Genomic DNA, 16,241 nt, shown 5'->3' with positions numbered 1-16,241 from the left:
GACAAGATATTTGTCTCAACAACATTATCCCAACAGGATATTTGGGGTAATGAAGAAACTGACTGTGAAACAATGTGATTGTGAACTTCATGATTTCCAGAGTCTCTTGTTGCAGTAGTGGGAAGGATCTGAAGACCTGCACTTTCTCCACACTAAATTAGTAGCACCTTAAAGTATGGTTTTCCTGTGCCCCTCTCAAGCCAAAATGTAGACAGTTCTCCAGAGACTATACATATGATATTAGAATTAGGCTAACTCTACTACTAATAATGTGTTTTTCCACTGAGTAATCTCATCATTTTGCACATTTTTATATATAATACATTATGGATGTCATGGAGTTATAATCAGCATTCCAAGAATTAGAAAGTAGTTTGACTGTATTCTTATTTTCTCTATGGCAATGGAATGTGCTGGAAAATAGACTTCTAGAGGAGTATGAGGATGGCAGATTTGGCATGGACAAGGAATGAATCAGTTATGTCTTATGAGTCATAATTACTGTGGGATGTTCCTGCAATGCAACTTCATGAAGGGAGTAAAGGTAGAAGCAACCACCTGAAAGCTGATCAGACACTGTGGTGATCCAAACATGAAACAGATTTGTTGCAAGTGAAGACTTAATTCCCAGAGAAAAAGACAGAGGCCTTCTTTATTGATTTCCTTTAGGTGTGGGTCAGGTATAGCATACACAAAGATTGACCTTCAAAAGATTTCCTTTCTTGAGTTGTGAATAACAATGAATTAAATTCTGTTAGTATGTAGAGAAAAATACACTCAATATAAACATTTTGTGGGTAATGTTCTGGAACAATATTATGTGATGCAACAAAAAATGGTGAGTCAGTACATGGTTGAGTGAGTTCTAAGGACAGATAAGAGTTCTAAGGCTAATAGTATAAATGTGACTTTATGTTTGAAAATGGGTTATAAACCACCAAAATTAACAATATTCAGGGGCTTGTTTGAAAGATGTCTCTGCAGTTAAGAGCACTTATTGTTCTTGCAGAGAAATGATCTTAATTCCCACTACTTCCATGTTGGTTTGAAACAATTCCAGTTCAGCTATGTTACCCTCTTCTTATCTATGTGTGAGCAGGACATACTGGTATTGTACACACAGTAAAATGGTCATATACAAAATGCTTTAATTATAATTTTCAGAATTGTTCACATAAGAATCCAAAAAAATTTGCCAGATCAACTGTATTTTTTCAATGTAGTTGCTGCCAACCTTGAAATAAATTACTACTTTGATGGATTCACTATGCTTGTGAGTATGATTTTATTACTTAAACAAAGCATACACATATGGTGTCAGTATGTGAAATATGTTCATATTAATGCATAGAATTAGGGCAGAGTGCACAGATTTTATATCTGTTGCAGACTCTTTGATACAATCCTCAATGCACAATCTATGACCATATACATCAAAATACTGCTGCCTTTTATTTACAGGTCAGTCAGTTTCAGACCATTCAATCTCTCATAAGTCTATCATAACATTACTCATGTCTCATATTGATATATTGTAGACCTCCCTTGGGCTATGTAGACCATCCTATGTTTGCCTTCAACATTCACTTTCTTATATATTTTCCTCACCATGAAGCTTGTATTCCTCTGTACAAACCTTGAGATACATATCCTCTCAATATCTGAAAGAAATATGATGCCCACAGCATGTGCAAGCTATAAACCATTTTACATTCAAGGACATGAGGGATAATTTCTTAGAAAAATCTCGTATTCCTTAAAGACAATAATGTCTATAAATATTATTCTATTCCTCATGTGGAAATCTTAGTGGGCAAGAGACTGCATCACACTTTGCAGATCTCAGAAACCAATAGATACATCTACACATTATACTCATTTCAAAGGCTCCAGGAAAGTTTTTAAAATTGGGATGAAAATATTGTAAGTGGAGTTTTCTGAGAGATATTTGCCTTCTAGTAACATAAGGAGATATGCATGTAAATTCTCAGCAACATTACTAAGAAATTTGAGTTGAACAGAGAGGATACCAAAATCAAGCCAAACTAGATGGAGGAAAGCTCATGAGGTTCAATTTTGCACCAAGAATTACAAACAACTGAGGATAGTTGGGATCAGGATAGGTGCTTCTCCTTAGGAAAGAGCACACCAGTTTGTTACCCGTGGCCCGATGACCAACTATGAAAACATACTTTCAAGTATCATTATACAGACCAAACAGCTAATATTTAGGAATAGTCATGCACACACACACACACACACACACACACACACACACACACACACACACACACACACACAGACAGTAACAAAATAATAAAAAATCATGAATTTTTAGTCATGAATTTTAAGGAAGTGAAGAAGAGTATAAGGGAGATTTGAATATAGGGTATATTTGAACGAAGGAAAGGATTAGAGAAATGCCTTAACTAAAATATAATCTCACAAATAAATAGAAAAAAAAGAATTAGCTGCATGGTCTGTATATTATCTACTGCTAACTATGAAAAGACCCTTTGAAGTTTTTTTGTTTGTTTGTTTGTTTGTTTTTCCAGACAGGGTTTCTCTGTAGCTATACAGTGACACTTTTAAGTTTTTATGTGCTATCTAGAATTATACCATCTTTTACATCCTTGCCATGAAGGGAAACAACAAGAAAATTGTATTTTGAACATGAAAGTATTTAAAATAAAAGTTTTTCTACTGGCGTTGTTATTTATTGTCCAAAGAGGAGCACATTCCCTACAGAGAAACATGTGTTGGCTTTCTAATCTGAGATGTAAGAAGACCATGGGCCTTTAATAGACCATCAACTTGGCCAGTTATATGACTGTACTCAGTTATTGCTGATTTGCATGTGTCCAGAGCATGCCTACTGCCCTTCTTCATAATTAGGTCAGATCTGTGCTGGAGTCAGTCTCAGACTGGTCACAGCACAGACATGAAGGTCCCAACTAAGCTCCTTGTGCTGCAGTTGCTCTGGCTTATAGGTAACAAATTTAATTTTTATACAGAAATTTCCAAATAGCTTTGAGTTTAGTCTGGTCAGTACTTTGTTGTGTCTGTAAAAGCTATCTTAAAATTAATTGTAAAGAAATTTCTTTTCAATTTCCAATCTCAGGTGCCAGATGTGACATACAGATGACCCAGTCTCCAGCCTCCCTGTCTGCATCTCTGGGAGAAACTGTCACCATCACATGCCAGCCAAGTAAAAGCATTGGCTGGAATTTAGCATGGTATCAGCAGAAACATGGGAAACCTCCTAAACTCCTGATCAAAGCTGCAGATGAATTGGCAAATGGGGTCCCTTCCAGGTTCAGTGGCAGTAAATCTGACCCACAGTATTCTCTGAAGATCAGTAGCCTTCAGCCTGAAGATGTGGCAACTTATTACTGTCAACAGTATAGTGAGTATCCTCCCACAGTGATACAAGTCATAACACAAACCCACAAGGAAGCAGAAGTATGTGGCATGGCTGTACCAGCTGTTCCTCCAGGTGGGCCACCCATTGAAACTGTTTCACAGATGTTATAGTATATTGAGCATACCTCATGAAGAGTCATTTTATTTTGTGAGGAGAGGTTAACCAGTCCTGACTGTAGTCTATTATTCTTTTGCTTCATCTTCAACACTGCAGAGTAGGAATATCTTTTCTTTTCTGCCCTAACAGAGAACCCAGTTGTTCTGTGTGATGAGTCTGAGTTGTATCTCCAGCTGGGACTCATACAGAAGAGTGACTTCTTCTGTGGACATTCTAGCACATGTTCTTTATGTACAGAAAACTAACTCTAAATGCCCATATTTAAAAGACAGGGAAACATTTCTGAGAGAAAGGATTCTGGGTTTTCTCAGAAAAGCTGGACCATACGTATCAGAGAAAGAGAAAGCTGATTACCCATAATCCTTTGCTGTGTTTGAAATTAAAGCAGTGTGTGTTTATGCTTTCACCTGCCTACAACACTTCACACAGGATTTTTCTGGCTTCTATGTCAAATGGTCTTCTTACAAGAATAAAACCATATTGAACTACCCTAATATGACATTTTCCCCACAGTATTAAATGAAACATAGGCTTTATTGTGTGAAATCAAAGAATATAACAGACTATCTTCAACATGCTTCTAAAAGTGATATTGATGAAGTCTTGATATTCTAGGGTATACTTTTAGGAATGGTACAAAACACCAAATCATCAAAAGTGATCTGTACAAAATTACCTCTCTGTCTGTCTTATAGGTTCTTTATCAGAACCATCATCTATCATGTGTGAATAAATATATTTTCCATCTATTAACAAAGTCCTATTTATTATCTGTTCATGTACAGTTCATAAAAACTTAATTACTGTAGATTTATATAAATAAAACAAATGTGTCAGAAAATATAATACCATACTTCTAGAATTTTCTTAGTTATTCCATCTAACACATTTCTCTATATATTATAGATTGAGTTTATCACCTTTTGAAACTCAGAGCATCAGCATCCCCCAAAATTAAATACACGTACTCATGTCCATGCTGTGTTCATTGTAAATGACACCTGCATGGGATGTGATCAACGGATTCAGAGTGTGCTGCAGTGCTCTGAAGACATGCAAATCATCAGGGATTTGGGAGGAGCTGGGCACAAACATCTTCAGTGTGTGCTTCAGTCTTCGTGAGCTTCATAACATTTTGCAAGGTTTCCTGATTTTTCTTTGTTATATATAGACATCTACCATTTCATAAAAGGTCCCTAAGAACTGAACCAGTAGAATTAAATCAACCAGAGAGGCTTATCATATTTTTTCTCTGAACCAAATTTGTATTTGAATCATTGTGTTTAGGACCACAGTTGGGAGGATTCTTTGTGTATATATGTGTATCTACAATCTCTTAAATTTAAACATTATATACAATGTTCTCGAGCTATACTTACGTAGTAGAATGAAGACACTTTGGTACAACTTGAAAGATATACAGTTTTGTTATAATAATTCTTGTTTGTTAGGCACTCCCCTTTCTACAGTGCTGCACACTCTACTAACATGCAGAAAGATATTATTATTATTATTTCAGACATCAAGAAGGGATGATAGAGAACTCTGATTTCAGTGTTTACTTCTCCCTACTGAAGAACAAGACAATCTCTTAATGAAGGACTACTTGGGGTGAAGAAATATTTTTTTGTGGCTAAATGGAAACACTTATGAAAATATGAGTCCTACAACACTATATATCTTCTCAAAATTCCAATGTCTTCATCTACAGACTCAGTACCCACCCCAGGAACTCTAAATCACAACCCTCACTTATTCCTCTGCACAGAGTGGCAAAAAGATGTGGCCTCTGGTTGTCTTCACCAAGTAAACCCATTTACACATATTTTCATCTTCTTTACCAGAAGAGGTGGCTTAAGGCCCTCAACTGAAACTTGGTCCTCCTTCCATTGCAGAAATAATTGGAGATTTTTGCCACATATCACTCAAAATCTCCACCATATGGTATTTTTCTCATCTGTGTCCTGAGAAGGTTAAAGAGATTTTTGTTGTGCTCAGTAGAACTGTGTGAATAAAACAGTTACAAATGACAGCATCTTCAGTTTTCATGCTGCTGATTGTGAGATTTGAAAAGGTCCCAGACCCACTGCCACTGGAGTGAGCTGGGACTCCAGAAACCAGATTGGGAATTCTATCAACCACCAAGGTCCTGGTTTCTGCTGGTACCAGTGGAAGTAACTGGAGCTTATACTTGAGCTGGCACTGCAGATGATGGATACCTTCTCCCTTGTGATATGGTCATGGATACTGAAGACTGAATGAGTTAATTTCACCATCTGATACTGTGGAGAGAAAGATGAAGATAGATAGACATTATTAGAAAACAGGATTCCAGAATAGCTTCATTTTATACAGTATGCAAAGAAGGGAAAGATGACAACAAAGAAGTAGTGGAGTCAGAGGATAAAAGTGATGAGAGGAAGAAGGAAGAAAAATGGAAGGAAGAAAAGGGAAGAAAAAAGGAAGGAAGGAAGAAAAGAAGGGAGGAAAGAAGGAAGGAAGGAAGAAAGAAAGAAAGAAAGAAAGAAAGAAAAGAAGGAAGAAAAAGTTTTTCTTTTAAACTAAAACTTCCACAAAGAAAAGGATAACTTTGTTTGAGTTGGAGACTCTTTTCTTTCTGATTCACTACACTGGGTAGCAATTAAGTTGACAGTTTCTACCAGTAAACCCATCTTGTTGTCTGGTTTTGTCTATTCTAAGTTAATTTTCTTGACAGCAAGTCTGAGCTTTCTATGCTCTGAGGAGTAAATCTGCAAACAGCAGTGTGTTTAGCCAGGATGTTCTTGACTTATAAACACAAGTGTGCTTTCACTTACAATATTTAAGTTGGTAAAGACAAAAGTGGTCAACATTTTGTTTTATTTTCCTTTGATTTTAGTTACAATGTCCCACACCCCTGATCCAAAATATTCTTCATGTTTTCTCCTAGCTAGCATTAATTTTTTCAATTTGGCATGGCAAGTTCTCTTTTTCAGTGTGTGAGACATATTTTTCCATGAAAAAACTCAGCTGAGGATGACAGGAATGTACATTAGAAAATATTATGCCCATATATGACTCCTTGTTTATCTGGCAGATGCTCAACCATGACTTACTTCATCCATCTCAGTCGAATCAAATTGATCTGAGCCCACAAACATCCCTGGTATATCCGTTGTGCCAGTATGCAATCTGGAACTTACATATTTTTAGGGAAATCTCCAAAGAAGCCACACAAGCCAATACACCCTCATTTCTTAAACAATATAAAACATATGTTGATTTTTAATAGCTATCATGATTCCAACACTCTGCTTGTGCTGCTTTTAGGAGTACCTTGGTCTTCTTATCCTACTGACCCGGGATTATAATAAATAGCAGTGAGATCCTGGAACAAGTTTTCCAGGTTCCCCAGCTTTAGTGAGTCTGTCAATGAAATGTGCTTGGATCAATCTCACAGAGGGGTCAAAGGCCTAGAGACATTTGTGATTGCTAAGTGAATAAAGAACCTGAAAGCCTCTTTTTTGGTTGTTTTTTGAGACAGGATTTCTCTGTAGCTTTGGAGCCTTTCTTGAAACTAGTTAGCTCTTGTAGGCCAGGCTGGTCTCGAACTCAGAGAGAGTTCTCTGCCTCCCAAGTTCTGGGGTTAAAGGTATGCACCACCACTGCCAGGCCTGGAAACCTCTTTAATACAATGTGTTACCATGTTACCATAGATGTCAGCACTAAGGCAGGGAGTAGAGGAACTCATAAAATGCCAAAGCCTGGAGAGTTCCTCACAATGACTGATAAGTAATTGTGCAAATGGGGTCAGATATACATGTGTACACACATAATCATTAACCCTACTTCTTACTATCAAGAAATAAGGGAATATAGATAAGAAGGCATTAAAATAGTTGTGAAAATGTGTAAAGTGTGTGTACAAACACATTCTCTCCTTATTTATAGACATTATTATATTTGATCAAATAAAATTATGTGGATCAGAAAAATCTTAATTCAAAAGATCATTTGACACACATATCAAATGTGCCCCAAAACTTATAGTGGCATACAGTGGGACAGAATTACCTAATATAAAGCCATTTCAAAACACACTTTTTTTTAAAAAAAATTCAAAAAAAACCCAATAAGTGTATATTTTTATTTTTTTATGGTTTATTTTTTATATTTAAAAATTTCCATCTCCTCCCCTCCTCCTCCCCCTTCCCTCCCCTCCTCCTCCCCCTTCCCTCCCCTTCTCCTCCCCTTTCCCTCCCCTCCCCTCCACCCATACCTCCCCTCCCTCCCTCTCAAGGCCAAGGAGCCATCAGGGTTCCCTACTCTACGCTAAGACCAAGGTCCTCCCAACTCCCCACAGGTCCAGGAAGGTGATCGACCAAGCTGAGAAGGCTCCCACAGAGCCCGTCCATGCAGAAGAATCAGAGCCCAGCGCCATTGTCCTTTGCTTCTCAGTCAGCCCCCACTGTTGGCCACATTCAGAGAGATGGGTTGTCAAGAGACTTGACCCTAGAGGGGTTCCCAGGTTTCCAGGGAGACGCCCCCAGTTAGTTCCTTGGGCAGCTGAGGAGAGGGAGCCTGAAAAGGCCAGTTCCTATAGCCATACTGATGAATTTCTTGCATATCACCATAGAACCTCCACCTGGCGATAGATGAAGAAAATGACAGAGCCCCACATTGGAGCACCGGACTGAGCTCCCAAGGTCCTGATGAGGAGCAGAAGGAGAGAGAACATGAGAAAGAAAGTCAGGACCGTGAGGGGTGCGTTCACTCATGGAGACGGTGGGACAGAACTAATGGGAGATCACCAACTCCAGTTGGAATGGGACTGATGGATCATGCGATCAAAACACACTTTTGAATATCAAATGGAATTCATTCTATATGGTACAGTGTAAATAGAAGGATGCTTTGAAATGTGAACTGTTGTCAATGCTCAACAGCAAAGATGGACATTTGCAGTATGCGATAAGGTTTCTATTGAGCATATAGACTTTGTGGAAATTATAAAGACAAATTCAGTTGAACCACTATAAGTAGTCACATGGAAAATTTAGAATGGCATATATATGTTTGCAAATAAATATGTGACACCAAAATACAAAATTTAATGTGTTGTTAAAATACTTTCCTATTTATTACTCCATGGGATTATGGCTAGCTATGAATAAGTGAGTCAGTGTTAGAAAAAGCAATGTAAATAAGAAATAATTGTTTTAATTTCTGAAAATTCATAGGAAACATTATCTTTTGGCTTGCTTAGCAAACTTCACTCAAGTTTTTTAAAAAATGAACACAAAAAATTGTGACATTTAAAAATAAAAATTTAAGGCTTAAATAAATTAGCAGAAAATAACAGAACTTACAAGCATTTCTATTGTTAAATATCCGAGAGAATATCAGGCTATGCTTAGCTTTGTGTTCCCCACTTTTCTTAGGCCAGTTCCCTTTGTTGGGTTTCTGTTTTATAATTGGATATAGGTGAAAAATGTCCTGAACAATGGGCTGCCTGAAACAAATACAAACTTCATTATAGTGAGGATGCAGGACTAATGAAATGTGTGTACAATGTTGTTGGAAATGTTAGTCAATGAGGCCTCTAGAAAAACTAGTAAGGAGTTTGCTTTGGAACCTAAAAGCATCGACAACATAAAATATAGATTTACTGACTGGTTTTTAATGTAATTGTATCTAAAGGAATGCATATAGAGACAATTGCAGGCACATTCATTTTGGAATGCTGCACAATGTCCACATTGGGTAATCAGCCTAGATTTCTGACAACTTTAAATAGATAAATAATATATGGAATATTTACACACTTGTTGTTTATTCAGTTATAAAAAATGAACCAACTTAAATATTTAAGAAAGTGACTTAACTAGTCTAGGGAAGGGAGAATCAGAAAAAAATCTTATGGGACAAGGGGAAAGGAGAGGAAAAGATGATGTAGCTCTATTTTCATTTTAAAAAGAGGAACAACATCAATTAAGGAAAAAATATTGCAAGAAACAGAAGAGTAGATAAGGAAGCTAACTAATGCTACACAACAGGGTGAGGTTAAGTCTCTTTCCCACTTTACTTGCTCTCAGCCTGAAAGACAACAACTAGATTATCTGTATGGGTCACATTTCTCCTCTTCAAAGAGAATCAATAAATCTGCTTCTAAAAAACACAGATGAGAAAGAGAAGAGAAAAATCATTCAACAGCTATAGAGAAATCGAAATATTTAAAGGAATTCTACAAAGTATCTCTGAATATATGCCAAAATCATCTGATCAGATTATAGATTGGTACAATCCTGAACAAAGAAAGGCATTTGTGAGCAGAAGTTGAAATGAAAGGGAAATGAAGGTTGCAGTTTCCATAAACCAAGGCAGTGAGCACAGAATTCCCAGGTGACACCAGGGCAGTTTGAGGCTGGGCAGGTATGTTGGGTACTTTGCATTATGCTCTAAATTATCTGTTTTGATGGTTTTTTTTTTTCCAGTCATACAACGCATGGCAAAGAGGGCTTTTATTTAGAAGTAAAGCAATTTTATTTATTTTCTTTGGCATCTTCTTCCGCTTTTTGACAGGACCCTGGCTCTCGTCAAGATGGGGGACCCCTTCTGTCAAAGCACTGATGTCGCTGAAGTGTGTGAGGGAATGAAGCTGCGAGCTCATAACACTCGCTCTCTTTCGTCGTCCTTTCTCGCGCTTGCTCACACTTAAACGCACCATCATGCTCTCTTCATAGTTAATCCTGTGCTGATCCTCCTGACTCTGGCGAGTGACATGAGGATGCCGGGAGTCACGGATTTCCTCGGGGGCGTCTGAGTACTGCTCCTTCAGCTCGCGGATCACAGAGCTGCTCAGCGCTCGCCTCTTGGCCCGGTCCAGGCGCTTCTGCTCGCGTTCTGCTTCTGTTTCATCATAATGCACTGGGACCAGGCGTGGTGGGACATATTTCTTGGATGAGCCCTTCACAGACTTCTTCCCTGAAGCCTCAGACTCGCCCTCCTCTGCGCCATCCTCCTCTTCATCCTCAGAGCTCAACTTGCTTATCATATTGCTGGGATGGGGTTTAAATCGAAGTGGGTCACTTTCACTGAGGCTGCCTGTCACCGCAGTCTTGACCAGTTTGTCAATCTGATACTTCAATTTTTGGTCCAAGGGGCGAATTTTTTCTAAAACCGTGCGGATTTCCACCAGCCTCAAAACTGCGGGATGTCCCTGCAGCGATCCTCCCGACGCTTTGTCCAGGATGAGGTGGCTCAGATCCATTAGGTACATGAGCAGCAGCTGGTCTTTCACTTCCAAAAAGCTCAGACCCTTCTCTGTAGAATATGCTCCAGCTTGAACTTTTTTTGTCAGGGCTTGTACCTGTGCAGTTACAGCCATTACCTGCTCCTGGAGGTTTTTCAAAAGTGTCACCGAACTTGATACGTCTGACTCCAGCACTTCCGGAGCCGCCATCTTTGCAAAGCCCTTGATGTTCTTTACTAAATATGTTTGACCCTTTTTGAGCACACGTCACTATAGCACTTATTGTGCTGGTCTTTTGTTTCTTATAGATAATGAGTGACAATCATGAAGCATAAGCAAATTACTAGATAGTGAAAACAGCAGGTAAGCTATGTAAATTTGTAATCAGTTCTTTTATCACCCTGATCCTACCAAGCACTAAAGAAAATTTCTGAATCCATTGACATTAGAAGTAGAGAAATGGGAACATATGCATTCATTATGCTATCCATCCATTCCACGTTGATGTGTGAAGTGAAAATACCCATGGGTTTCTTTCTAGGAGAACAATATATTGCAACCTATCTTCTTCAGAAGCTTGTTTACACAATACCTGTGAATTGGCTTTTTTAGTTCAAGAGAAGGGAAACATATCTCCATTCCTTAGAATTTATCACCACTACTTTGTATGTTATACCCAGTGCTTAGTGTTAGCTGAAAACAATATTAATATTCAGACTAGAACTCTGGACAAGATCTGCCACAGGTAAAACTCCTGACAAAACATGGAAATTCCATATCAACTTAACTGTCTTCAGGTAATTTGGCTGGCAAGAGAGGGGACTGTTGGACTCTACTGCAAGTCTATATGAACTCATTGATTCCATTGTCATTCGATTTTGAATCTGTAAACACAGCAACTATATCTTATAGTAAATCTACCCCAGCTTTCTTATGCAGCACAAAAAATATGATAGAGAATACATAAATGAGATTTCTGTCTGCTTCCAAATCTTAGATACCAAAGAAGCAATATTGACATGTGCTGTGGATTATGTTGATTATTAATAAAAAGCTGGTTGACCAATAGCTGGCCAGGAGAAATAATTAAGTATGAGAGCCAGACTAGATGAATTATTTGGAAAGGAAAGGCAGAATCAGAGAGTCACTGGCAAAAACAATGAAACAATATGAGAAACTATTCTATGAAAAGATACCAAGACACATGGGTAAATATAGATAAGAATTGTGGATTCATTTAAGTGTAAGAATTAGCTCATAGCAAGTCTGAGTTATTGGCCAAATATTTATAATTAATATTATGTCTCCAAGTTAATTATTTAAAAGCACTCTCTGGTGGATAAAGAACTACTGTTACCTGCAGGTGTTTGAAGAGAGATAGCAGTTTCTTGATTTAGTATCAGAAGAAACCATGCCATGTTCCTTTTTTCCTCATCAAAGATGCAAGCACAAGTACCATTGGAGTTTCAGATTCTTTAGTATCTGTGTGTTTGACAGCTTTCACATTTACAATCAGTATCTTGGACCCTGTATATTCTACAGCTTATCACTGTTATCAGTATGGTAGAGGGTAGCTCCCAGTGGTTGAACATGAAACAAAACTTCCATGTAACTATAGTTTTCTTCTTATAGCAAGTTTTCCCTTTAAGAACAATAGATGGACTGTTCAGTGCTCGCTTTTAGCCCTTATTATCTACATAGGCACAATAAAGCTATTCTGCACAATTGTACTAAAAATTAATACAATGTTCCTTCAGCTATTAAAGTAATGACAAAACAGAATACCATAAAACAAATTAAATAAAGTATTATACACCAAAAATAGATTGGCATAAACACACACATAGTGTCACCTAAATATACATACATAAACGCGAATAGACAGATACACAGACACAAACACACACACACACATACACAGAGAGAAAGAGAGAGAGAGAGAGAGAACTATATACAAGCTTCTAGCTTCTATAGTGAACATTAAGTCCTAGAAAGAAACTGAATGAGTAAAGCCTGAATGGTTAATTCAAAACATAATAATGTGCAGAGTTTATAATGTAACAAGTCTAAAGGCTAATTAGCATATATTGAATTAGTTTTAGTCCTTGAAATAGCCAGTCCTTCCCTCATCTCTTTATCAGAACTACCAACCAGTTGTAAATAGATAAAAACAGTTTAGGTTATATTAACTTAGGAGACCACTAGTTTCTACTAACCACAAAGCTACAAATGTCATAAGATAGTATCTTTGGACCTTAGAAATGCTTCTCCTACTTGTTTGTAACTAATTTTTTGAGATAACCTCCAGTGTATTTGAACTTACATTAAGTAATGAATTTCTTTGCCATGTAAAACTATAAGCTTCATGAAACTGCTTCCATGATAAAGCATGAGTTTGAGAGACCTAGCCCTGTGACCATAAAATCAGGAGAACAGACCATGTACTTTGCCAGAGAAGCACAATAGAGCCAACTGTCATAGTGAAGATGTGGTTATGCCAGTCCCAAAATTTCAAGCATGAGAGAACTGTCCCCATTACTCATCAGTCTTGTAGTAGCATGGGTTAAGGAGAGTTGTCGTCTACCTTCCTGCCCATCAGACCTGAGGCAGATAAAAGAGCAGGCCTTGAGGTAGTGAGAACAGGAGAGCTGTCCCTGAACCCCACCAGCTACAAAACTATGGAGAGTAGGTGCTTTCCCTTGCTTGGGCAGCATAATGAAGCCAATTCTGTTGGTGCAGGTATGGGTGAACAAGCACTAAATTAGGGAGCAAGGTAGAACTCTCCACATCACCCATTTCTCCTGATTAATGGGAAGGGGAAAGCTGCCCTCTCACTTCCTATCAATGCCTGGGGCAGGTATGAGAACTGGACCTGAGGTCACAAATGCCAGAGAGCTGTCCCTGCCCCCATCAGCTGCAACACTAGGGTGAACAGCCTTGTACCTCATCTGTTAACACAATAGAGCCAGCCTTGTTTGTGGAAGTGTGGGTGAGCCAGTCCTGATGCTGTATGCTTAGGAACACTGTGCCCACTACTTGTCTGTCATGTGGTGGTGAGTGAGGATGAGAGATGCCTCCCTTATCCCTTACTGCTTTCAATAGAAGAGTGCTGACCCTCCCCCTTATTAGCTGAAGCACTCAGAAAAGGATTTTATTCCCTGATCTAGGCAGCAAAGTAGAGTTCTATGGTGGTCAGATGTGAGGGTGAATCAGTCCTGATGTTATGAGTAAAGGAGATTTCCCCATTACTCATCTTACATAAGGTGGCATGGATGGAGGAGAGATAAGTTCCAAACCATCAGTGCCTGAGGTAGGTAGAGGCACTGGCCTTGTGATCATAAAAGCCTGAGGTCTATCCAAACCCCTTTCACCTGCAGCAACACCTGGTAGAGCAAACCCTGTCTCTCACCTGAGCAGCACAATAGAGCTGGTGTAGGTGTGGGAGAGCAAACCCTGAAGTCATGAAAGCAGGACAACTGGCTCCATCCCTAAGTTATTACTACAAGAGGTCATTAAGAGGGGGCAATGCTGGAGAACTTACCCAGGTTGTGAGGACAGAGGTGATCTGGCAGCCAAATCAACCTTACAGTTGCACAGGCTCAGAACCAAGGCTATGACTTGGCCCACCCCAACATCCACCCCATCTATGATCTGCTAGAGCATGTGAATAGACCTGGCCCATAGATCTATAGTTACAGGATCTACACAACAGAATATATAAGAAGAGTTCTAATGAGGGCCTAACATCTATGGTGTAGTAAAAACTGGAAGTCTCAAAGAAGACCAATGACTCATTGGAAGGAACACTTGCAATTAAAGATGTATGGACAAAGGGTGTGCCATGTGATACACTGTGCCACACTGCATCTTCCATAAAGAGATTTTTATTTTTTCCATTTTTCTTCTTTTTTTTCATGATGTGAGAGTTCCTTCTGTCTATGTGTTGCTTTTATTGGTTAATGAATAAAGAAATTGCCTTGGCCTATTGAGAGGGCAGAACTTATGTAGGCAGCGAAAGCTAGACTGAATGCTGGGAGGAAGAAAGCAAAGTCAGAGAGACACCATGAAGCAGCCACCAGAGGCAGACATGCCGAAACTTTGCTGGTAAGCCACTGCCACATGGTGATACACAGATTAAGGAAAGTGGGTTAAATTATATGTAAGAGTTAGACAATAAAAAGCTAGAGCTAATGGGCCAAGCAGTGATTTAATTAATACAGTTTCTGTGTAATTATTTAGGGGCTAATCTTGCTGGGCTTCTGGGAACCAACAAACAGCTTTCTCCTTTCAACATTTTCACTTAAATTTTTTTTTACTTTGGGGTGAAGGTACAGGAGCAGAGGGCATTTGTGAAGTGATGGGGAAATTAATTAAATCAAGATATATAATGTAAAAGTCATATAGACTAAATTTTAAAAAAGAAAAAAGAAATATGGGTTAATTTAAGTTATAAAATTAGTTAGAAATAAGGCTAAGATAAACCAGAGCATTTATAAATAACAATAAATCTCCATGTTATTATTTGCTACCTGGGAGTTCTAACAATAATCTTCAACTGCATTTGGTGTCCAGTGTGCAGTATGTACACAGTACTGCTCAATATGTGCAGAGGCATGCCTCCTTTAAGAGGTCCTGATATGAGCAGCTATTTATTGTTTTTGTTTTATAATCATTAAAAAATTTAAAGCCAACAAAACCACATACAGGATCCAGTCACCCTGTGTATTTTCCATCTTTAAGTGGCTCTTTTCTCTTTTGACATTATTTTTTCAATGCCTTTATGTAATTATTATTAAACCTTTTTTCTATAACTATATCAACTTTCATTTTTGCTCAGTCTCTAAGCCTATTAAGTCATTTTGTATATTCTTTACAGGTCTTCTTGTTCTGGTTTGGGCTTTCTGTTCATCTGCAGCGTTCTCCAACTGAGTGAGCCAAATTTTATACAGCTAGGCTATCTCCTCATGGCTGTGGCACTGGCTCTGCTTCCCTTTGTTCTCTAAGAGACTAGTCCCATGCTAGTGGGTACCAATCAAGGGCAGTATTACCTGTCCCAGATCTGGTAATTCATGCCTTGAGTCACAGGCCTCTTATATAAGCCACACATCCATACACCACAAAAAGTAGCCTAAACGCTAAATGTATGTGATGGAACCAAAGCTGTGGCAGTAGGAAAGGCACTGCTATGAAGCTCCATTAACATGCTGTTGAGAACTTCCTACTAGGAAAGTGATCCCTACCTCACTAAAAGCTGAGATAATATTCTTGCTGCAAGTGTCCTCACTATCTGAAGGACCAATGTAAAGGGGAAAGTTATTGACAGGAAAACCCACCTATGAAGGTGTAATAGAAAACTTGAGAACCTTGTCTGAAATTTTACCAATTTCTCATCTAGTGAGTCAGTACATTATCAAAAGTCATTGATAGTGTGTCCACTAAAGTTGCCTGTGCTTATGACTATTGCATGGA

The 16,241-nt window shown here is 38.4% G+C and overlaps 1 protein-coding gene and 1 gene segment (V, D, J or C); one reads left to right on the top strand and one right to left on the bottom strand.

The window, feature by feature from the left end:
* Nucleotides 1–2,933: 2,933 nt before the first annotated feature.
* On the top strand, nucleotides 2,934–3,534 carry LOC119807226. The segment is given in 2 exon segments: nucleotides 2,934–2,990; nucleotides 3,122–3,534. Coding segments are annotated over 2 exon segments (462 nt in total).
* Nucleotides 3,535–9,983: 6,449 nt separating this feature from the next.
* LOC119807225 (neuroguidin-like) lies at nucleotides 9,984–10,989 on the bottom strand. The gene has a single exon (XM_038319320.1). It carries the CDS (start codon nucleotides 10,980–10,982, stop codon nucleotides 9,984–9,986), a length of 999 nt encoding a protein of 332 aa, XP_038175248.1. The 5' UTR covers nucleotides 10,983–10,989.
* Nucleotides 10,990–16,241: the final 5,252 nt, after the last annotated feature.

This window comes from Arvicola amphibius, chromosome 2 (assembly GCF_903992535.2).
Source record: "Arvicola amphibius chromosome 2, mArvAmp1.2, whole genome shotgun sequence".
NCBI lineage: Eukaryota > Metazoa > Chordata > Mammalia > Rodentia > Cricetidae > Arvicola > Arvicola amphibius.
The sequence above is the reverse complement of the archived record's forward strand: the minus strand, read 5'-3'. Positions and strand labels throughout refer to the sequence as shown.